Source organism: Coturnix japonica, chromosome 1 (assembly GCF_054131305.1).
Source record: "Coturnix japonica strain WE chromosome 1, WE-NBRP24, whole genome shotgun sequence".
NCBI classification, from domain to species: Eukaryota; Metazoa; Chordata; class Aves; order Galliformes; family Phasianidae; genus Coturnix; species Coturnix japonica.
The window spans coordinates 176,113,715-176,138,679 of record NC_140663.1 but is presented as its reverse complement, the minus strand read 5'-3'; the positions used below and the strand labels follow the sequence as shown (position 1 = coordinate 176,138,679).

The window sequence follows — 24,965 nt, the reverse complement described above, 5'->3', positions numbered from 1 at the left end:
TCCATAGTCTCTCCATTGTTGGTCCAAGGAACAACCCCATGGGGTTAATATGTGCCTTGCTTTGAGATCTTGAGGATGTAGCTCTCCCTCCCTTCTCCTCTGTGGGATGCTTCAGTTCTTATCTCTGTCCCTATGAATGGGGGGATCCCAGCATACCAGTTGTGGTGTTGTAGGAAGAAGCTTTTGCTAAAGCTTCAGCTCAAATCTGCCTTTGTGTGAGACCTTGTGCAAGATCCCCACTGTCCTGCATCTCCAGTGGACAGCAGAACAAGGACAGAGAGAACAAAACCAGTACAGCTCTTCCCTGCCATGGGCTGATGCTCAAGTTGTTGTCACCTGTTGCACTGCAATCCTTGAGCGTGCAGATTTCAAAGCACAGCTGCTTAAATAGTGCTTAATATCAAAGCTATGGTCATAGTGTGCTGTGCTCTTTCCTTCCTACTTGGCTTTTTCGTTGAAAGCTTTGTGCTTCTGTACAGCCAACATGTAAAGCCAGAGTCTGTTCTTGGGCTTTTGGGGGCACAACCAGAGTAATTTCATGAAGTTCCATCATCCCCTCACTAACCCAATATTGGTAAGATCTGAATCAGCTCAAGGTATGAGCTCCTCTCTATAGAAACATGATTTCTAGCTCATTTCCCCCCCCTCCTAGCAGCCTATCCATCTTGCCCTCTATTAAGTTTCCACAGACCAGGGGCTGCTGCACAGTGTTTCCCTCTTACGCTTGCTAACTTGTGACTTCGCAATCCTTTGGGTTGCCATGGGAAGGATTACGCTGTGATTAATGAAGGTATTGTCGGCCCATAGGGGTGGTTTTTTTTTTTGTTTTGTTTTTTTTGTTTTTTTGGTGTTGTTTTTTTTTCCCCAAAGCCTTTCCTGGAACAGCAGAATGGCAGAGAGGGGAAGAGGGGAGAGATGGCTGCAGGCACTCAAGTCCCAGGCAGGATTCCACTAAAATCTTGCTGTCAGGTAGCAGCTGATACCTCTACTACTTGCCAGGTTACCTCTTTAGGTTCCTTTTGAGGGTGAAAGGAGAAACGTTGACTTTCATAGTTTGCCTGGAGCAGAGCCAGTAGTTTCTTGCTCCTGAAGAGCTATGGGATGAGTGTCACTGTACCAAGGGGCTGGCAGGATGTGCAGCTTTCTGCTGGGAAATGCTCTTCTCTTTTAGCAATGTGTGGGCAGAAACTGGTGTAGGATGAGCTGTGCTTTGAGGCTGTTGAGTCCCAAAGGCAGAAAGCTTCTCCTTCCCAGCAGTGCCCATGTTTGGTGTACCAACCATCCCCAAGGAGCACTCCAATACCTTACTGCATCAAACACATGTGAGCCTCTGCTCTGCAAAGCACTGAGATGCCAGGAGAGAACAGAGTGCAGTCGTTCCTCTTTCATAGAGCAGCAATGAGAAATGTGCAGAAACCCGATGAAAAATGGACATTTAAATAGACAGAGCGCCAAATATATAAGCAAAAAACACCATCCAAAAGCCTCTGGGGACACCCTCGCTTCTCAGCACTGCTGACTGAACTGCATCCATCCTGAAGAGATTGGCTTGGCTTGGAGGGGACCTTAAAGCCCATTCAGTTCCAACCCCTGCCATGGGCTGGTTGCACTGCACCAGTTCATGCTGCCCAAGGCCCATCTAGCCTGGCCTTGGGCACCTCCAGAGATGGGGCACCCACAGCTCTCTGGGCAACGACATGCTGTGAAAGACTTTTAGAAATATTATGGTTTAATCTCATGAGGTTTTCAGGTTATAGCTAAGAATCAACTTTAATTTCAGAGGGCATTGCAAATGCTGAAGTACAGGAAAAATACTGGAAATTAGGAAAAATTGCTTCTCAGAGTGGTCAAGCATTGGCACAGGCTGCCCAGGGAGGAGGTGGAGTCACCATACCTGGGGGTGTTAAAGAGCTGTGGGGTTGTGGCACTGAGGGACGTGGTCACTAGGCATGGTGAGATGGGTTGGGGTTGGACTTGGTGATCTTAGAGGTCTTTTCCAACCTTAATGGTGCTATGAAAGCTGCTCTGATCGGCCCTCAGGCTGAGCTAGTCTTGGGAGCAAAACCCACTTGGGATCAGGCTGTTATATGTTACCCAGCATAACTGTCATTGTCTAGAGAGAACACTTTGCTTCTCCTTGAATTACCTCACTTCTAGCAATCAAAAAAAGTAATAGCAGTAAAGGACAAATGGAGAGTGAAAGAGCATCACATTTCATGTCTATCAATCAATGGTGTTCTTGCAATTGGAACTGTTTTCTTCCCTCCATTCCAAATATAATATAGGTCTACCAGGGGGGAACTCAGAGAAGGAAGGGTAGTCAGAGGTCTGGAATAACTTTCACAAGAGGAAGGGTTGTTTAGAGAAAGTCTCTTCAGACTGGGAAAGTGATAGAAGGAAGATATGCATCCCCAGAAGTAATCATTGTATTGAGATTTTACTTAAATTTCTTTATTTCCAAGGGAACATCAGATGAAACTAGCAGAAACGACATTCAAAGCAAACAAAGGTTCACCCAATCCAGTTTCTGCGATATTCCTTACCACAAGATTATGTTATGGAACCTACAAGTATTCATGGGTTGAAAAAAGTGATTAGGCAAATGAAAAGTCACTCAAAGGCTTGTAATAAAGTAAAAAGCTGCCCTTGTTTGGCTCTAGAATTTATTGAGTTGTAAATTGTTAGAGTTTGGAGGGGCTCTATAGAGAAGGATCACTGAATCATCACCTTGCTTTTATGCTTTCCTAACCCTGGATCCAGTATGGAGAGCTTCAAACTTCTCCTCTCCTCTCCTCTCCTCTCCTCTCCTCTCCTCTCCTCTCCTCTCCTCTCCTCTCCTCTCCTCTCCTCTCCTCTCCTCTCCTCTCCTCTCCTCTCCTCTCCTCTCCTCTCCTCTCCTCTCCTCTCCTCTCCTCTCCTCTCCTCTCCTCTCCTCTCCTCTCCTCTCCTCTCCTCTCCTCTCCTCTCCTCTCCTCTCCTCTCCTCTCCTCTCCTCTCCTTTCTCCTCCCTTCCCTTCCCCTCCCCTCCTTCTCTCTTCTTCCTGTGATGAGATCCAGGCTCTCCCTGCCTGGCTCAGGCTGTTGGCAGGAGACTACTTCATGCATCAGGACAGAGGGGTACAGCATCTTGTAGTTGCTTGGGCTGCAAGCCCAGATACAGTGCATCAAACCTCTGCCTCCTCATCTGTGTCTTAGGGTGTTTTCCAGCATTAGCGGTGCCTGCCCTTTGTGCTGTCCCTGCTATTTCTGTCCTGCTTCCTCTCATCCCTCATGTTGGTTGGATCAGTGCCATCAAGGCCAGCAGATTTACCCTTTGCTGAAGCAGACTCCAGAACCCACATGCATTGGGTTTCTCTCTCCTTCAGCCTGCAGAAGGCTTCAATCTAGAGAAATATATGGGGTGGTTATTTTATATATAATCTCCATACTTTCACAAGCCCACTGAGAAGCTGAACACAAAGTGCTGTTGGAGTGAGTAAGACCATCCCCATTTGGCCTTGGCTGCCATTCCTCCCAGAGAAATAACAGAGCCAGAACAACCCAGACTTTTGTGGTCTGCCTCTGTACTGAAGCTCGGGAAATAGAGCACAGAAAAAGAGACAAAGCTGGATTTCTGTTATTTTGTTGGTGGGTTTTTTTGCTGTTTTTTGTTTTGTTTTGGTATGAAAACATCATACTGCCAGAATTACTGGGCTGGTTTCGCTACTGCATCCTTGAGCTAGAAAAGGATGGACAAAATTCCTGTGGTTTCTGTAGGCTTGTAGGACTGCTGATCACCCCTGAGCTCTTGGGGTGCCTTGGCACAGCCTGCCCAGGGGTCAGGATCCATGGCAGGAGCTATTAGACCTTTTATGTAATTCAGTAAACCAGCACACAGAGGTCTATAAACAATTAATGAGCAGATCAGCCCAATCTGCTGTGTATTCCAGTATACCCTGAGAACACTGCTCTTCCCATGGAAGAAATCATTCCTCACCAGCATGATAAGGTTAAGGAGGAAGCTCTGCCTATGATGCCATGGTGCTTGTGGATGCTAGAGCAAGATCTTGTCTCAAAGGGACAAGGTTTCTAAGGATGTTTCTTCAGAAAGGCAGTGAGATGCTGCTGTTCCCTCTGCTAAATGTCTCATCTGTACCCAAGTGAAAGATAAGCAACCACCCAGTGATCTTGGACAAGTCTATGAGCTTGGGATGCCCAAACAAGGCATGTCATCACTGTTTCTCATTCAAGTTTGTTGTCTGGTATGGAATGGGGTGGTGGGTAGCAGGGAGAGAAAGCTGGTTGAGCAACCTTATTGTTTTCAGAAGTAAACCTCTGGATCTCCCTCAGTGCCTTGTTTGGGGATTGAAACTAGATGATCTTCAAAGAATCTTCCAACCCAAGCCATTCCATGTTTCTGTGATCTTTAACCCAAGCCATTCCTTGACTGTACAGCTGTTTAGTAGCAGACCACTCTCAGGAGTTGCAAACCAGACCCCATCTTCCCATTATAGAGCTTAGCAGTTGGGGAGGATATTAAGAAAAATGTTGGACTAAGACCAGGAAAATGCTTTGGCATGTCTTCAGTAGCACCCATTTCTTACATGAAGATGCAAGCAAATCACAAACAGTAACAGCTATCGCTGTTCTTGATGAGATATCTCAAAGTGCTGCAAATAAGGGTGTGAGTGGAGCAGCTTGTTAAAACTGGAATAAATTAAGTCACTGATTAGAGCTGACTGGTTCATCTAGTCTGATTTCCATAGGAAGCAAGGCTTGTATGGCTGCACTGCCTGTCTCTTCAGATGTGTCACATAATCATGGTAGAATTTGTTGGCCAACTTCACTCCAAATTTGACAGAGCTGTTGCAAAGAGATCGAGTTCCTAGGCGATTCATGACGATCTGCATGCAGGCGTGGGTGAAAACTTGTGCCCTGCAGTGTGGTGTCAGCTCTCATCGGACACCAGAGAGACCAGGTGGGGTGAGAAAGTTGTTCTGTGTATCTCATCTGTAGGAAAGGCTGCCTGAGGGCAGCGCCCTGTTGGCCATCAAGATATCATATGGATTGGAGTTTGTTGGATGCAGATGAGGCTTTGTTAGCTGTGCTGCTGATGGAGGGAGTTCTAGTGTTATTTCTGACTCTGTTTTTCACCAGCTGGGAACTTTGCTTAGAACAAAATTGGTTGACCTCTTGGAACCTCCGGTTCTTTGGCTCATCCAAGCTGCTTGGGCATGCACTGCCTTTATGTTTTGAGCCTTCTGTAACACCTAGCACTTCTGTCCTTTAATCTAACCTGTGCTTTGACAAAGACCTCCAAGCACAGCTTCACCTCATCCAGGTGATGCCCTGGAGAGCACAGAGCATCCCACGTGCCAAAGCACACCCAGCAATGCCACGTCCCACCAAAACACGAAGAGCAGAAGGCAGAGCAATGAACAGCCCCTTTGACTCAAGTTCCCCAGCTGCAAAATTAACACAGCATTTTGCATGTGCAGCCGATGAGTCAGGGAGCGTCTGTCCCTTCTCAGCAGGGCTATTACAGGGCTGATGTCTCCAGCTTTGCCTCAAGGTACCCTGAGGGATACAGTGGCAATTGCTGTTAGTAAAATGGCTTACACCAAAGGCACTCAGGAAAAAGCAGAGCAGAGTTTCTACTTGGTTTGTATCAAGTTTCTTTTTCAAGCAAAACTCGATAGGTCAGACTTGGTGAACTTAAAGGTCTTTTCCAACACAGATGATTCTACTGTTCTATGAAAATGCCCTCTGAAGTCATCAGGAGTCTCAGCAGCACAATGCAGTGCTAGTACCTTCTCATTTGAACTCAATCCTGCTGATAACTGCGCTTGGAGAGTGGCCCCAGTCTCTACAAAGGCTCACTCTGAGCTTCTCCAGCCCCACAAGAGACAAGTGGGTGTTGTTGGGGAGGGCAGAGGGAGAATATCACTGAAAAGCCTAATAAGGGGTTCCTGCTGAGAGAACACTGTGGAGGACTGTAAGATCTCACTCCAACCTGGAGTAATAAAACTGGAGTAAGAGAGGTCACACAGTTGAGGCCAGACCATTAGGGAACAGCAAGCATAGAGGCTGCTTATTAGGACAATTTAAGGACAGAGAAAAGAAGGGAAGCTGCCTTTATTAAAGACGTTTTGATCTGCAGTCAGGCACAGACTTGGTGTCTACAAGGAGCATAGCCCTGGTTCTGCCCATGGCCTCCCACATGACCCCAGGGACAGTCACATCCTCCCTTTGTGCCTCAGTTTCCCTCTGTGTGATATGAGGATAGCATTACCCCCTCCTCTGTAAACTGTCTGACATTCATGAGTGCATAACACAGCTCACCGGGGTGATTACTGTACTAGTGGATGCGGTAAGGACTCTCTTTAATGAGCTTTTCTATAGCAAGAAAATAAACAGCAGAGGGTCAGTAATAAAAGTATTGAACTGCAATTAGTCTGACAAACTCCTAACTCTGCCATAGAGGAACAGACAGCTCAGGTGGATGTCACCACCCTGGAGGTGTTCAAGAAAAGGGCTGATGTGGCACAGAGGGACATGGTTATTGGGCATGGTGAGGATGGGTTGATGACTAGATGATTTTCAAGCTCGTATCCAACCTTAATGATTCTATGATTCTATATACAGCCTTGTCTAAAAGGGAGAACTTCACTGGGCTTAAAAGGAACCCAAGTGGCTAAATCCACCTGAAATCAACTAGGGAACAAATTTCCACTGTGCCACAGGATGAGTCACCTAACACCCCCTTTTTATTCTGGGGTCTGCTATAGATACACTGCCCTTTATGCTGCCCTCTGATGTAGACATAGTAGATTCTTGAGATAGAAGGATGAGCCAGGGAAGGACATCACTGTCATCACCCAGACCAACCTCCTTTATAATGACATGGCCCAATTATTCCTAGCTAGAGGCTGGGATATGTATATAATTTTTATAAGGTGCATATATAGAGAGTATATCATTCTATATGGGGGATATATATGATAGAATCACTGAATCATTAAGGTTGGAAAAGACTACTAAGATCAAGTCCAACCTCAGCCCATCCCAACCGTGCTCACCAACCACATCCCTCAGTGTCTGATCTACACTGTTCCTGAACACCCTCAGGTATGGTGACTCCATAACCTACTTGGTCAGCCTGTGCTAATGCTTGACCACTATTTTAGAGGAGAATTTTTTCCTAATATCCAATCCGAACCTCCCTTGGCACAACTTAAGGCCATTACCTCTCATTCTAAACCTTTTCTTGAATCGACCCGGTATGTTTCTCAGACTATAGACACAGACTTTGTAACTGCTTGAGCAATATAACCAAGAGATCAAACTCTCCTATGAGCTAATTGCTAATGGCTGTAGTTCAGCTGCAGGGATGGATCAGAATGTTGCTGCCTCCTGAGTGCAGTGCAAACCATGACATGCCACACATGAATCTCCTCCCAAATCCATGTGTTCATTGTAAAACATATCCGTCTGAGGTTAACTACTGCCATGTCTGTGTGTACACCCTGCTCTGTTAGTGGTAGGGGCTGAGCAGCCCTTGAAGGAGCAGATCCATGGGGATCCCAGTAAAATTCAGGACCAGAAAAGGGACATCCAGTACAGCCCAGCACCATGCAGGAAAGCCCTGTTCCAAGGAGAGCATATTAGTGTCCTGAATCACCCTCAGGTTCAAATACAGGCTTCATTTTTCATACGTTCTTGTTCAGTGACAGTTCCCATGTGTAGACCCTAGCAGGACTGGAAATTCACCTACTGAGTACATAAAGAAGAGATGAAAACAAATTGCAAACACCCTTAGGACAATCTGCTAGTGCAGCGTTTTGCTGGGACTGACTCATTCTGCTAGGGCTGGATTATGCTGAAATTACACCTTGCCACAGGATACTTTATTTGATTAATTATCGTGGCTGTTGAAAAATGCTCCATGGCTGGTAGAAGCTGGTGCACAAAAGAAAATTGCCCTCCTCAGGAGGCTGTGCAGAGCATTCTGCAGCAAGCTGGGATCGGATGCCTCAGTGATGCTTTGTTCTGCTCTGGCTTCTTGAAAGCATGAAGAGGGAGAAAAGGTCAGGTCTTTTGTTCCACTCCTCTACCTGCCAGGCTTTTTGGAGGGATTGAATACAGGGCAAATCTATTGAGCTTCCCACTAGAGGCTTAAAAATTTGATGCCTGTTTCGTGATTACTCTCATAAGTACAGGGGCTAAATATTGATTTTCTGACTTTTCTGAGGAGGGAGTTTTCTGTGGTTTCTTGCTCTCATGTACCTTTGTAGCTCAGGCTGGAGAAAAATTATTCTCTGTAAGAGTAGTAAAACATTGGCACAGGCTGCCCAGGGAAGTGGTGGAGTCACCGACCACAGAGGTGTTTGAGAAACATGGAGATGAGGCACTGAGGGATGTGATTTAATGGGCATGGTGGGGATGGGTTGATAGTTGGACTTCGATGATCTTAGAGGTCTTTTTCAACCTTAATGATTGTATGATGCTCTGATGTTTTGGCTGGGAATCATTCAAATGCTATCATTTGATAGCCTATCATTCAACCGCTATCAAGACCCTTCAGGTGGAGGTTTGAAGGACATATCAATCACATAGGGGCAACATAGTGGTCTTTTGGTTTATTCCTTGCTGCTAAGACAGCACAGGGATGGAATGGAAAAAAGGATGACCAAATAAAAACAGTCACCTCAGGCTTCCCCTGAAGAGAAATGACACTGGTTTCTCCAACAGATTGAGTGGATCAGCCTTGAGAGAATCTGGTTTTGTCAGGTGTTGGAGTTGATCTCTGTTGAGTGGGAGGCAAAGAACTTCTTGGACATTGTTTTGTACCAATTGTAGGTAGGAAATGCATCACAGGATGGGTTACTGGCTTTGGGAAAACATTCACTTTTGTCTGAAGCCCTGTTTAAAACTGCATCTTGCATCATGTTTGGATTAGTTTTATTTCATTTCTGTCAAGGAATGTTTAGATGTTGCTCTAAGAGACACTATTTAGTGGGGAGATACTGGTGGTAGGTGGATAGTTGGACTGAGTGATTTTGGAGGTCTTTTCCAACCTTGGTGATCTGATGATTCCTTAATACAGTCCTATGAAGACGTGATGTTAACACAGTGTTGTGCTCTTGTCCTCTCAGTACAGATGAACATACTTTCAGAATAAAACCTACAGAGGAATGGGTTTTTTTTGTCCCAATCTGAAATGCAAACGTGTTTGTGTAACTCCCTTAGGAGATCAGTACTGGATTCCAAAGCCACTAAGGAGGCTCTAAGATCCTGCAGCTGGATTTGAATATCTCTGACTGTGAGAGATATTCTGATGAATATAAACTGATGCTGTGTTTTGCTAAGGAGAACAGCATGGCACAGCCTGGAGCTGTCATCATGGGCTGTGATTAATTCCTGCAGCTTCTGGTGGAGGAAGGCACAGAGGATCACATTCCTTCCCCTTGCTGCCTGTTATATCACTTCACACTCAGAGATCACCACTTTGGCATCTCACAGTGCCCTGATTCTTAGCTCCTAGAAATAAGTAAAGTCAGTTGTGTATCATGCAGCTCTCACATTTCTGGGCTCTGATCAGTGAGGTTTTTCAGATGGGTCAGGAGGAACAACCTTATCTGCATCTATAGCTGGGCCATTGCCATCCTGACCAGGTTTATCCTTTGGGCAACCTGATGTAGCAAGGGAAAGATGTTCCTGCCATGGTGGAGGGGTTGTACCAGAAGATCTTTAGAGGTCCCTTCCAACCCAAAAAACTCAACCAGTGAGAAGAACTCATGAGATGAATCACAGGATCACAGAATTGTGATCACAGTCATAGGGGTTGGGAGGAACTGGTGGAGATCCCCCAATCCAACTCCCTGCTAAAGCAGGTTCTCAGATGATTCCTCTATTCTGAGGAAAGCCATGTATTCAGAAACTTTCAGTTCTGCCTAAGGTTAACTGAAAATCCAGCCCTGGTTTGGGGTGCTAAAGTCTTGGGCTGGAAACTCTACCTAATGCCCAGCCACTGACACCTTTCTGTCACTCATGTTGAGTAGATTACCCTCTATTTACTGGAGGTTTCACTTACCAGAGTCATTTCCCTGGGTTTCAGTTGCACTCACAAAATGACAGACCACAGCATGCGTAAGCATTGTACTTTATTCCTTGAGCTACTTGCAGAAATATAAAAAAAGGATACCAAAACACAAATCAACCATGCATCTAATGCATGATTCTACACCCACATCAGGCTGCTTTACTGCCATAGTCCGCCTTGGTGTCTACGGTCCTTTCTCCCTTTAGATGTCTAACTGATTAGCAATATGTTCTATGTAGAGAGGATATTTGCAGCTCTTGCAGTCTGTTCTTTAGTCTCATTGTGTTACACTGATGACTAGAGAGGCAGTGGAGCCTTTCTGAGGACCCATAGCCCATGTGAGAAGGGTGTTGGCATCTGCATCTTATTGGTGCTGTGACCTCCCTTCCCGAGGTGACAGTTTCCTTGCATTCCTTGTGTCACCTGCCAACATGACCTCAGGTGATCTATTCATGCGGAGGCGGCAATTAAGATGTAAACAAGGGAACTTTCTCAGCATGTGGCAGGTGGTTTGCTGGCCAGGGAGTGCTCACGGTGTCCTACAGCCCCATCACGAGAGAGGTTTTACCTCGCACTGTTTGCTCACCCAGGGACCGCCTGTGAGTCTCTCCGAGCTTGACATTGTTTGTGCCATGGGAGAGGAAGTTGTAACTGGATGGTCATTACCATGAACACAACAAACCACAGCCCACACAGAGGAGATTCTCTTATGTAAGCATCATCCCAGTAACCAAAGTAGCCATCAAACAAGACTCAATGTTTTGGACCTTCTTAACTGAGATGGGTAGACTGTCTTTGTTGAGGTGTTTGGATCAAGATAGCGTAGAAGACTCTTATTAGCCATGAAGATGGATGGGTGCCGCATCCAGTTACCTGATCTACAGTCTTCTGGCCTCAAAGCCTTGATTCTAATGAAGAATGCACAACACAAAGTGTCATAGCTTTTCAAGCATCCACATTTCAGAAGGACATGGAGCAAGAGTGGCATATAGTGGCATTGCCTCCTTCCTCTCTGCTCAGTGTCATACACATTCAATGCTCAGAGTTCCCAACAATAAATGTCTTTGCTACTTTAGTTTCTTTCAGGATTCATTGATTCTCATGACAATCAGAATCCTGATTTTCATGAGGACAAAGGCACTTGTCACTAAGGGCACAAGTCTAACCTTTTTATTCACTCTTTCTCAGATGAAGAGTAGAATACATGGCAAAATCTTTAATTGTTTTGGATCCCTTGCTGTAGGGTAGAGGGTGAAAGGAGCAGCGTGCAGATAGCATCGGTATATTAAATCTCTATGCTCTGTTAGGGTGATACAATACATGAGTCAAATGGAGTAGAAGTAAGGCAATGAATCAAGAGCCACTTCCTTTGGCTTTCCACTCTGTTAAGTGCCTGGGATACTCCCCACAATTTATTCCAATCTTGGTGACTGGGAGACAGGCAACCACTGGAATGTCAGTGAAACCCTTAAATCAACTATTCATTTTCTTCACTGCATCTGCAAATGGGAAATTATATGGGATGTGGGACTTCAGAAGAAAGCATAGAATTTGCACTTTTAGAATGATACACCTGAATATCTTGCAACCAGTGTTTAACAAGTGTTTACTCTGCAGGATTATTGCCCTAGAAAGATCCCTAAAGTAGTGTGGCCAGTCATGAGGTTGGACTCTGGTCCTGATCCATCAACAAGAGAAGAAATGCCAGTCAAATAGATGATAAAAGCAATCCTCTTCCTTGCAATTGTAACAGAATCGCTCTGCCCAGCCTCCTCCTGAGTTAAGCTTTGTTGGGTTCCCCTTACTCTTCCATTTGAGATCTCTTCATAATTAGCAAGAAAGTCATAGAGGAGATCATCGTGGTGGAGACCTTGTATGGAAGAGACATACGTGGTTCCATGTCACACATCTTAATGCATACAGAAGTAGTTTAAAGGGTCTTTTAATCTCATTTCATTGCCTGCCCTGGAAGGTCACTTCAGATGATGTTCAGCTAGCCCAGAAAGCTGCAAAATGAACCATTTGGGAAAAATAAATAAATAAATAAATAAATACAATAGACTTTCTAAAGAGGTGTCTTCATTCCTTTGTTTTATGTGCAGTTGATGTGGAAGGTACATTTTGTTTAACCTAGATCATTTCCTACACTTAAAGTAGCTGTACAGACACATGTAGGAGCCAAGCATGGGAATGATGTTCTAGCAAGAGCTGCAGGGTCCAGATGGCCACTTCATTCCATCGGGGCTCCTGTGAATTAGCAGGCAGCTGATCTCCCCTGTACTCAGACAAGCCCAATCCTTCTTATCAATCCCTATGGGAAGAACAAGGAGGGCAGTCTGCTTCATGCTCTGCCCTTCCCTTTTGGGGTTTTCCCTACTGGTAAAAGCAGGATACCTGTGGTATTCGACCTCCCGTGAAACAGTATTGTGAGTAAGCTTAGGGATCTCTGAAACAAGAGCAAGCTTAATGGATTGGTATGAATGTTATACCTTCAGCCATGGTGCAGTGCTTTGCTTCAGCAGCAGCAGGTTTAATGACTGAAGGAGCAGTTCTGAGATTCGATCCTATGGCTTTACCCCAGCCTGTAAAAGAGATTCCTCCATTCATTGTTTTGCAACACAGAGATTCAAAGGGGCGTGATAACTGAGGCCCTTTGGCTGACTAACATGCAAATAATTAATAACTGGAATACTTATGGGCTTCTCCCCATTGGGTGAGACCTCTCTTCTTTGGATAGGGAAGCAGCTACAAGATGACTTCTCTGTAGCAAATGGCCCACAACCAAGGAGCTCAGATCGCTCACTGCTTTCAGGGTAGGATGTAATTTTCAAGCCATATGAATGAAAGGGAAGCAGAATAATTTAATGTGTTCAAACTAAGAATTAGGCAATTTGCCTCCCACCCTTTCAGATATTAAAGCAGGTATGTGATTTTCCAACAGTCATCTATCTCATAGAGAAAGTAAAATTAATTCCTTAAATACGGTTTTGTGGCCATCATTTGAGTAAACTATGAAATGTGCATTTCCTGATGAACAGTGATTCCTTGGCTGCTCTTCCATCCTCCCTCTCTTCTTCATCCTTCCAATTGAGGGAACTGGGCTTCTTTAGCTTGGAAGAGAGAAAGCTCCATTGTGAGCTTCCAATAATTGAAGGGAGTGTATAAACAGGAGGGGAAACGTCTGTTTATGAGGGTGGACAGTGGTAGGACAAGGGGGAATGGTTTTAGATTGAGACAGGGGAGGTTTAGGTTGAAACTTAGGAGGAATTTTTCACCCAGAGGATGGTGACACAGGAGATGAACATTCCTTATTTTGTAAGTTTGAGTCTGTCCCATATCGTGTCTCTTTGGAATGTCTCACCTGGAGATCATAGAATCACCAAGGTTGGAAAAGGCCTCCAAGATAATCTAGCTACTCCATCCACCTACACCAATATTTCCCCACTAAACCATGTCCTTAAGTACAAAACCTAATTGAGGAGAAGTAGAGAGACATGGTTCTTCTCTCCAATCCACCCCAAGAAATATTATACTTACAGTGGGAATGCATAAAAATAAAAACTATAACTGAAGCTTAATACTCAGTTTTGTGTGACTGGTCTGGACCATTCTGTCAACCATAAGACAAATGTCTTTTGTCCTCCAAGACTGTCAGCATTCGTATCCCTGGTGATTCAGGAGAGCTGTAGCTCTTAGAAAGCATGACTTTTTGCCTGCTTTTTAAGGAATTAGAGTTTTTACTATAGTGGAAAATGTTCCACATCATAAATTTAACAATTACTGACTGCCATGTGGGAAGGATGGCTTAAAGATTAAAAGCTGCAGAAATTTAATTATTTGTAAGCAATTTTTTTGCTCGTAGAGGCCCAAATGCATTTCACGCTGTGAGCAAAACAAGGTGACATCACACCCTAGGACTTTTCTTTCCCATCCTGAATGATGTTTTGCTGGAAGTTGTTCAGTCCCTCCAGCCTTGTGATCAGTAAGCACAGGGCTGTCCTTCTTCACTTGCATTAACTTGTTCCATGGGATCTGGTGATACGTGTAATAAATCAGCTTCAGTCTGTTTGCTAGTTAATCTTTGGACAACTTTCTAGGACTCAGTTTACAAAATACTGCTTGCATAAGCAACCTCTATCCCTGTCTCATTCACCACCATGAAGGCATTAATCTGAATGTATTAGAGGATTGTCTCACACTGTCTGGAATTAATATTATGAAAGCACTAGCAGTTTAAGTGCTCCTAGCCCTCTTCCCTATACAGAGGCTGGGTCGGACCCACCAGTGTTGAGACAGTCCTTGAGTTGGGGTCTATGAGTTGGGACGTCAGTCCATTAACCACAAGTTTATTTTTCTTTAGGTCCTTTCCTGGTGATTGCTGATGTGTTTATTTAGGAACCATGGTCATCCTACGACAGGTGAGTGAAGAATTCCCCTCTTTAGCATTTCTAATTTTACCCCATCACCCCAAAGGCTAAGAAGACTTCTTTGGGGGGAAGGGTTGAATCAGCCTATTTTTATCCTATTCTGTTTCTCTAAAAGGACTGTTACAAGATGCAGGGATACTCATTAGCCTTAGTCCTTGATTGGCTTAGAGGAAATCATTGCTCTGTGTGTGTAGTCCAGATTAACCTCATGCAGTGTTCTGCTTCTATTTTCTCATCTGGGATGGCCCAGGAGCTGCACGTGAGCCCTGGATATGCAGAAGAATGAGCCAACTTTTTGCCAATCACAAAGAATGTTTACTGCATGAACTGATTTCTGATTTCAAGTAGCAGTGCTGTTTTGACTGTGTAAGAAGAGGAGGGGTTTCCCACATTTAAAAAGAATTGATGCATTAAGGTATAGATTCAGAAATGATTTAGGGCTTCAAACTAGTTTTCGCTGTGTCTGGGCACAGTTTGAATCATGACATCATAGAATCTTTAAGGTTGGAAGGGCTACGAAGATCAAGTCCAACCATCAGCCAGTCCCCACTAAACCATGCCCCCAGTGCCACATCTCCATGGTTCTTGAGCACCTCCAGGGACAGTGACTCCACCACCTCCCTGTTCAGCTTCCTATAAGCTTTTTTAGAGCAGATATTTTCCGCTCAGACTTCTTAGTTCATCTGCACAGGGTTTTTGAGAGTATATAAGGAATTCCCAAGTTATCAACACTATTTGATACAGTAATTTGAGACTAAACCATTTAATTAAAGACAAGAAAAAACACTACGCCTCCAAACAACCTGAGATTTTCAAAAAGCTCTTCCATTTACACAAGGAAGCAGTGGAGTCTCTATCCTTGGGGATGTTGCATAGCTGCAAGATGTGGCATTGAGGAACATGGTTTAGCAGGCATTATGAGGATGGGTTGGGTTTGAACTAGATGATCAAAGTGGTCTTTTCCAGCCTTAACAATTCCATGATTCTGTGATTCTGTTCTCAATATTTTGGTGCTGAGCAGCTTTTTCCTGACAACTATCTGTGTACGTAGAACTGGACATTTCTTGCAGATCTCTCTGTAGCATGGTGGGATGATCAAGGACCTTCCTACTGAAACATAGGAAGGTTACCCAATTGTTCTGAGATCACTTTACATGGTTTACCCCATCTTAAGGTTCAGTCTGAATCAAAGATTTTAGCTATATACATCTGTGCCATTCCTGATTACTATGACTTTTCCCTTGAAAACTTTCACAAAATCACAACATTGCCAAGGCTGGAGGCATCTCTGGGTCTGTCTGCTTTAACCATGTCCCAGCAGAGACAGAGCAGGCTACCCAGCAACACGTCCAGGGTCTTCTGAAGATCTCCAAGGTTGGCTTTGTGCAGATGAGGTTGGAGGGCAGTGAAGAGCACTGAGCAAGGCGATGACAGCACTCAGGGCTCCTACCCTGCTTTCTGTGCTTTCCATTCAGTAATTCAGAAGAAAAGACAATATTGTTTCCTAGCAGGGGCACACGGGGAGCCAAACTTATCAACTTTAGTCACTAGCAAATTACCATTGACAACTTCATTTTGATGCACAAAGTAAGGGAAGGAATAAAAGGAGAGCTTCCCAAACTCCTGCCTTGGCAGCCAGACAAATTCATTTGGCTTGGCAGCACAGCAGCAGTTAGTTTCTGCATGTTCTGCCTTTTATTTAAAGCAGAGATGTTTTGAGAGTTGGATATGAGACCAAGAGAGCATGGTGGAAAGTTCCTGGAGGGTGGCACATCACCACTTCACAATGAGTGGGGTTTGCCAAGCTCATCACTGTTCTGATGGCAAAGATAAAAGACCTGTTGCTTGAAACATGGCCATTTGTGCCAACTCCTTCTTCTTGCTTGTGTGGACGACACTAACATCACATGTTTTTATAACTATGGTGTCTCAGTGCTCTAGATTTTCTGCAGATCAAAAGAAATGGCCCTAAATTGCACCACAGGAGATTCAGGATGGATATTAGAGAAAATTTCTTCTCCAAAAGAGAAGTAATGCATTGGCACAGGCTGCCCAGGGAGGTGCTGGAGTCACCGTTCTTGGAAGCGTTCAAGAACCATGGAGATGTGGTACTGAGGGACATGATCAGTGGGGATGGGTTAGGCTTGAGCCTGGGGATCTTAAAGGTCTTTTCCAACTTTAATGATTTTACAATTCTATGATAAATCAAAGCATTTATCTGCTGGGGAATAAAGCGTGAAAGTATTTACTGTAGGACCAAGTTCAACATTCTGTGAACTAGACTTGGCATGAGATCGTATCTGGATCACTCTGATCTCCTGACCACATCCAGTGCATGCAAGAAGAATGGCTGATGGCTGCTCTTAGGAGTTTCTCCCAATATTCAAGCCCTGTAGGAGCAAAATCTTTGTTGGAAAACCTCAGCTCTGCTTGTCTGGCTCAGCAGTGCTCCTTCTGAGGTTGTTTTTAGGGGGCAATGCCAAAACCTTCCTCTTTTTCTGCAGCATTTCACCCTGCAAAGTCTGCACCACCTCTGGCATTCTTTGAGCACAATATACAAGACTGAACATTAAACATGCAAAACAGAAATGTCAACACCACAAAAGCCTCTGTGAGGATCCCTTTGCATTAATATTTAAGTGCTTGAATATGTTCAGCTTGGAGTCACCATCTGATTGTGGAATCAGTTTATGGTAATGATTTAGATAGGGTTGAAAACCGATTGAAGGAAAATGAGCAAAATAACAAATGCCTTCTTTGTATCCTGGTTCTTGAACCTTCCCTATTTCCAGTCTGGTGAGGGTTACCTTTGGAGGGCAGCTAATGTTCCTTTGATAATTTCTAACAGTGTATGTATAAGTCTCTGGAGAGAAGACAAAAACCTTGATGGGCTCTAGAAGATGGAACCGAAGATCCCTTTCTAGGACTGGAGAGTGATGCAATGAATCTAGAGCAGCTTGGGGCATAAGGTGACAGCAATGGGAGAGAGACAGAGAAGAGAACCATATGACAGCCCAGGAAGCATCCCTGTTGATTGCAGGGAAGCTGGACTAGCTGATCTTTAATGGTCCCTTCCAACTCAAATGATTTTTTGCTTCTATGAATCTGCAAGCTAATAATCCAAACCTTGTACCCACACCCAATATCCTTTCATCTTTAAACCTCCCAAAGTAAGTCTGACATGAACAACACTGTCCTTGACATATTCACATTTGTATTTTCTGAAGGTATTTGTGGCTTCCTGACAGCTACCTTTTCCTATGCCAGCCTAAACTTTTGGCTAAAATTGCTCTTTCTCCTTACCATTTCTACAATGTTTATATAGTGAGCATTCACTTTCCCTCCCAGTCTTGATATTGACTGAAATCCTCTAAAACCTTTTATTTTAAACTCATAAAACAAAATCCCAATTCCTCTTGTGACAGTAACAGCCCTTTTTGCACCTGCCCCAGTTTAATTTCTTTCTCCTAACACCAGAACTGCACACAGTGCTGAAGATGAAAGAGATTTGTGCAGTTCATTAACGAGCAAGAATAGATTTTGTGATCGACAGCATTCACAGCGACGCTCCAGGAGATGTTTTTCTTACCTGGGAGTAAGAATAGAAGAGAGAAGAGTTTGAAATCTCTCAGTCCATTCACAAACATCTCCCAGCTGGGCTCTGTGAGCACTGTTTTCACCTGGAGCTGACACACATTGTTCTGGCCCAGGCTGATATCAGATAATAAGCATTCAGCTTTGCATCTCCAAGTGATTCATTGTGCTATATGTTTTGATAGCAAGAAGGGGCAGGGGAGAAAACAAGCCTTATTGTAGGTTTTCTCAGGGCTGATCTGTAATCATGTTATTATAAAAAGCAAAGTGTAAGCCCACTGTTTGGATTTTCTTTCTCATAAACACTGAATAATTTAAGTCTTCTCCCATTTATGCCTTGTATCTGTCTGATCTATGAGTATGAGGCTTCCCTGGATAGCTGTAATTCAGCAATGAGAAGTCCAGCACAAGCCAACCAAAGGGCACATTTGCATATAGATTGAAACACGAATCATTGGAAGCCATTCATTAGTTGCAGTGCTCAAGACGTTTGGCATTTTAACAGCTCTCTGCATCAAATCCTTTCCATCAGATTTATGGGACAATTAAAGTGCTGGGGTAGCTGTGTGCAGAAAATGAAGCTGCAGGCGAGGGAGATGTTCGTGTAGTTCTATAGCTGTGGAATATAAATTGCATGATATCAAAGCAAGGTACTGCAAGCAATCTCAGTCCTGGTATGGAGGTATCCTGCCTCTGAGACAGTCTGTCTGAAACAGTTGTTCCTGCTGATTGATATCTTAGACAAGCTCCCAGAATCCATCTTTCCCAAAGTCTGATCACTGGAAACGTTATTCTATTTGATCTCAACAGAAGAAGAATGTGGAGTGAGAGCTGTTACATCTGGGGTTGAGTTTTCTTTCGATTTTGCAAGAGGAAGTAGGAAAATACCCAACCAATGGGACCTTCGTTTGAAGGTACATGATATCATGAAGAACCCAAGAATAAAACTGATCCTGAATCAATCTTGGATTGTTGGTTTTCTCAAGGGTAGGCCTACATCGCTGGGTACAACTCTTGGAAGATATCTTGTCTTGCTTGATGGTAGCTTCTGTCTGTCAGAGATCATTAAGATGTCAATTAACTTGCTGAGACATGAGGTCCAGAGCAAGGAGAGAGAAATTCAGCCCATTCAAGGCAAAATTTCTCTTTTAAGCTTTCCAACTCCCTACAACCTGACTCTGGAGGAGTCATGCTGTTTGTATTAGCTTTCTGTAAAGAAAATTATTGAACCCTAGAATCATTTGAGTTGGAAGGGACCCTTTAAGGTCATCTAGTCCAACTCCCTTGCAAAGAACAGGGACATCTACAGCTTAGAGCCCTGTCCAGCAATGAAATGTGCACCTCCTGTGGCTGTGGTGCATCAGTTGGTACAGAGAGGTTGGAAATCCTTCATTTCCCCCATTCTTCACCATATCCCCATATCAAATGTTTGTGATATGACAACCCTGACGGATACTGCTTACCATATGTTCCACCTACACATGGCTGTGCAGCCATGGGTGACTATTCCTGCTCAGCCTTCCTCTTCATCAAATTCCTCTTGCATTATTTGAAAGCACATAGCAACAAGGTGCTGACAAACAAACTGTTGGTGTTTCATGGGTTTGTGGTCAGAAACACATTGTTGGGATTATGCTGATGTACACTAGTGAAAGATTTGTCCTTGCCCGTGTAAAATTCATTCCTTTTTTCAAGTAGATGCAGCAGCATTCATTCACAGTGTAGATTTCACAGCATTTTTTATTAGAAAAGACAGTGTCTTAAGCCTGGCTTTTCTGCAGTTAGGTTCAAGAAGCTGTGCATGGCTCCCAGGGTCCAGGGAAAGGAAAGCAATAAGAGACCTTTCAATAGCACAAGCTGTGAAGTTGAATTTCTATCTCAGAAGTTGATCTGGGAGTAGAGGGAATGTCTGTTGAAGTGTCATTGTACAGACAATAAAATAATTGCATTGAGTTTAGAAGTTAACTAGGAAGGCAGCATTTCAATGAGAGCATCAAAATGATGCTTTCCATGTCAGTCCAATATTGTCATGAAAAACTTGGCTGATACAAGTTTCTCAAGGCATATTAGGTTTTGCTGAACTGCATTCACTAAGAAAGATTTTCAGTAAGAATTCTTACTGAAAGCAAATATACTTTTAGTCATTTTACAAACATAACCCAAAAGAGGTTTGATGTTTATTGTTATGTATACTCTACTGAGTTACAGTGTGCTGGAGTTGGGAACATATATAAATTGGCCATACATTTCAGACCAGGTCTGTCATACAGAGTAAGTTTGTCTCTAAAACCAACTGCTGGTGAACATCAAGGGACAAGTAAGCATATGGTGTAATTTTCTCCTAGTATTTTCCTGTCCTTCAGCTAATTTCCTGGCCTCCAACCATGACATATCATCTCAGAGATTTCCCAAGCCCGATATGAGTTATTTGTTTAGTAGTCAGTCCCCAATACATCTCTTTTCCAACTCTTCAGCTTCCCCTCAGCTCTATAAAAGCTCATTACTTCTGCAGTTGTCCTATTTACCTCCATAGCTTTGTGCTGAACTCAGTTCACAACATCTTCATTTGATATTCCCTTATTCTTGTGTAAGAAGAATATTTTAAAGAAGTATCTCTACAGGTTTTCCCACATCTTATATTCTACCATGAGAATCCACATGGGCCACTGGTGAAGATAGGATGTTACCCTAGCTAGATATTAGATATACCTCTGCCTTGCACAACCAATCATATCCTACCTGAACCAATTAATTTACATCCTGAAAGCATCACTCCCTCCATGCTGTTTAATCTTTTCCTGGAATCACTTTAGTAGAACCCAGGAGAAAAAGGTGTTGGCTCATTTTGTCTGCTGGAGAAGAAAGAGCCAAATGCTGCTCGTCTTTAAGACTGGGAAAAGTGCCTATTCAGGATAGAACCTTGCCAGTCATTTCCACACCATATCTCCAAAACCTTTTGTGCAACCAACATGAATGCAATGTGAGCAATTTAAATGCATCTCCTACCACCCAGCCAACCCTTTTATTGCCAACAACATTGCTGGCCAGTGACTCTTAAGGTCACACACTGTATTTTCATGATCTGCAAATCACTTTGTAAAGGGATTTTATTGCCCCTTAACCCCATAAAATCACTACATTCAGTGTGAGGCAGGCAGACAGCCCTTTCCCATCAAGTAGATGCTTGAAGTTAAACAGACTTCCATCCAGCAAAATGCAATGGAGGCAGTAACCATATTTCCATAATGATTCTCTGTCAGTCTGTTCCTTATGGAAATGTAGGCATAATGACTATCTCTGTGCAATAATACTTTGGCAGTCTCAATATTAGGCTATATGGCAATTCCAGAGTATCTCAAAACAACTATAAAATTGATGAGCATTTTTCACACAAATTAATTTAAGTTTGTATGATGTAGGTTTTACATGAGCACCAATCAGCTGCCTGTTGCTGGTCCAGGACCTCTAGGTAACAAGCAAACCAGCAATAGAACATATTTTGGTTCCAGCAGTAACGTTTAACACAATCCTTCTGCATTGCAGTGTTTCCATCTTAAACTGGATAAAATGTGCAACAAGACAACATTCCCTTGGAGGGCACATACACCTATGCAGACTGTGCAGACAGAACTCTCCTTGTAATAAAATTCCCAGGAGGAAAATAGACAGTCTCTACAATATAAAAATCAGTTGCTGTTCCAAAACCATATAAAGCTCATTTCTTTTGAAGTTCATCCTCAGTGATCTTACCAACAACCATATCTGCAATGTCTGTCCATCTAGTGGATGAGGGAAAGGCTGTTGACGTAGTCTACCTACACTTTAGTAAAGCCTTTTACTAAACAGGCTGAGTCAATGGGTGGAGGCCAACTTCAACAAGAGCAAGTGTCTTGATCAGAACGACTCCATGTGCTGCTTCAAGATTAGGGGAGAGTGGCTAGAATGATGTGCATGGGGAAAGGATTTAGGAGTGCTGGTTAATAGCAGGCTGAACATGAGCCACCAGGGTGCTTGGGTGGCCAAGACCGCCAAAGGCATCCTAACTCTTATCAGAAATAGCATAGCTGGTAGGACTAGGGCAATTGACCCTGTGTATTTGGCGCTGATAAGGCTGCACTTCAAGTGTTGTGTTGTGTTTCACCAAGTCCCTGGAGCATGTCCAGAGAAGGGCAAAGAAGAGGTCTGGAGCAGAAGACTTATGGGGAGTGGTTGAGGTAAGTGGGACTGGAGAAGAGAAGGCTCATGAGAGAATTTACCACTCATTACAACCCCCTGAAAGGAAGGTGTGTCAAGGTGGGGGTTGGCTTCTTCTTATAGATAACGGTGATAGAATGAGAGAAAATGACCTTATGTTCTGCCAGGGGAGGTGCTGGTTGGATATTAGGAAAATTTTCTTCTCAGAGAGTGTGTTAATGCATTGGCATGGGCTGCCTAAGGAGGTGATGGAGTCACTGTCCCTGGGGGTGTTGGGTTGGTGGGCATGTTGGGGGTGGTTTGATGGTTCAATTAGATGGTCTTAGACATTTTTTTCAACTTTAATGATCCTGTGATTCTATGATTCTATGTTTTGACAATTACACGTAGGAAATAAGTCTAACTTGTTTTGTTTTGTTTTGTTTTGTTTTGTTTTGCTTTGCTTTGTTTTGTTTTGAGGCTGTGACCATTAGTTTTTAATGGCTGGTGATTATTTGATAAAATTTGGAGTTTGGAGCTGGCTTCTGGGTTTGTGTGTACAAACAGGACTGATGTTCACAGTGGCTTCTAATCACTCTCTGAAATACAAATCTTTTAGAAACACACCCAGCAAGACATAAAGCATCAGTTGCAATCACATCCCAAGCTCTCAGCTTGAAGGCATCCACAGTGCATGTTCTGGTCCAACAAAGCAAGCATCTTGGTTGAGTCTGTCAACTGCAGCTGAGACAGTGAGAAATGGTGATCGTCCCTATCTCTATTATCCTGCACCAGGTTGGAAACTTCATTTTTTCTCTGTTTGCAGACTCTGTGTTAGAGTTTGCCTAGTTGAACTTCCTGGCTGTTTTCTTTATACATCAGTTCCTTCATATCCTGACCAACTTGGCTGTGCTCTTGATTTCCTACCTTTTGCCAGAATCTTTTTACACCACTGTGACGGAGTGAAATTTGGGCACACTCTGCTATACCTCATTCTGCTTCATTTAGGTTATTATTTGCACAAATGTTGAATTAAAACTCATGGAGAGATCATCAGAAACCAAATTCTCAATGCATTTGGCAGTTCCAGAGAGTTACAGCAGATGGGGCTGGCATTTTGTTCTTGGCAGCCCATGGAGCATACCTGTGGTTGGTCCACCTCAGCTCTTATAAGGGATTCACTATTAGCAATTGTGAAATTCTCCAGGCATGATGGGCAGAGGGACCTGAAGAATCCATGAAAGTGGCTGCAATTGCAAATTTGCTCTGCTTTTCCATTTCAGGAGGGGTCTGTAGAGTTGTTCTACAGCCATTGCACAGAGTCAACTCTGGAGTCTCCAAACCCATGAGGCGAGCAATAGAATACAGATGTTTGTGTGGGGTTTTGATAAATACTTGAGCAGTTCATTCTGTTATCATTTTTCTTGGGGATGAAAATGTCTAGATTCTTCATAATTTCAAGACTTTTTTGAAGTAATGTTTTGGAAAGGAAATAGCCAACTTTGAGGCTGGTACCTAAGGGACAAAATACAGTATCGAGATGGTTTCCATCACAAGCATAACATGATTTTTATTTTGCCATAATGCTTCATCCTGCCATTCATTCCTCTCAGGAACCAGCTTTTTAAATAGAGTCTTGGAGCAGTCCACGTTATCTTTAGCAGTCATATCATCAGCTCCCTCAGGATGCTATTGACCGAGCTGAAAACTAACCTTCCTCCAGACCTCACAACCTCCTCAGTTACCAAGACAACCCTCAGTGAAAAAGCAATGCAAGTGTGTAAAAGGGGCAGTGCTGCTCATAGCCGATATGGCAATGATAGAAAAAAACAACACTGCTCCTTTTTCATTCGGTATTTCCAAAGATGAGACATGCTACTTTAAATGCTAGAGCTTGTCTAGACATATCAGTGCCACTTTGGCTAACATATGCCCTTAGCACAGACCGGTTTCTTCTAGCAAATCTGCATCTACACAAGCACAGATTTTTCCAAATGGGAGAAATATATTTTAGGTATTTCTTTACAGTATATCTATATTTTTATGTGTCAACAGATGTGCAGATTAGAATAGTCCATGTCTGTTAAGTACACAATTACAGACTCAGTGAGGTTGTGAAAAGGCAAGGAGGAGGGGAGGGAGAGCCTGAAGTAAAGAAATGAAAGAGGAAGAGTCTTCCCAGAGCATGAAAGATAATCAGCTGCCCTCCACCTGCTGAATACTCTGAAAGAGAATTCGACAGGCTGTGTATGAAAAATAAAAGAGATTTTTATCATAGGCAGTGGAAAAATCATGCTTTGTTTCCCCATAAATAGAAATCAGGTAAAGCTGAATGCGTGTCGTTGTTTTTGGCTTCTCTGAACAGCCTTTCTGAGCCAGGATAATTAATACTGCTTCAAATTTACATTTCTGTGCCCAATCTTTTGTTGTTTTCTCCCCACCACCACTGCTTTCTATTCTTTCCCTGCTCCTTCACTGGGGCTTACTGCCCAATAAGCCATTCAGGGGCTAACCCAGAAATATGCTTTGCAAAAACCTGTGAAAATGATGATGATGGGTTAATTCCCTGAGCCAACCCACTGCAGGATCAAACCAGAACCTATGAAAAGGACAGGACAAGGCTGTATTTTCCAGCCTGGCTGTATTTTCCAGCCACTGGGACTTTCTGGAACAAGCAACCCTCCTGAATT

The 24,965-nt window shown here is 43.5% G+C and overlaps 1 protein-coding gene across 7 annotated transcripts in view; it reads left to right on the top strand.

Annotated features, from left to right (window-relative positions):
• The window catches only part of MYO7A (myosin VIIA), an 84,240-nt gene that overhangs the window by 1,012 nt on the left and 58,263 nt on the right, over positions 1-24,965 (top strand). For all 7 annotated transcript variants that reach the window (XM_032442283.2, XM_015852499.3, XM_032442284.2 and 4 more), the window contains exon 2: positions 14,442-14,499. In XM_032442283.2, coding sequence (XP_032298174.2) covers positions 14,482-14,499 — 18 coding nt within the window. In that variant the 5' untranslated portion in view covers positions 14,442-14,481. The remainder of the gene's footprint in view (positions 1-14,441; positions 14,500-24,965) is intronic.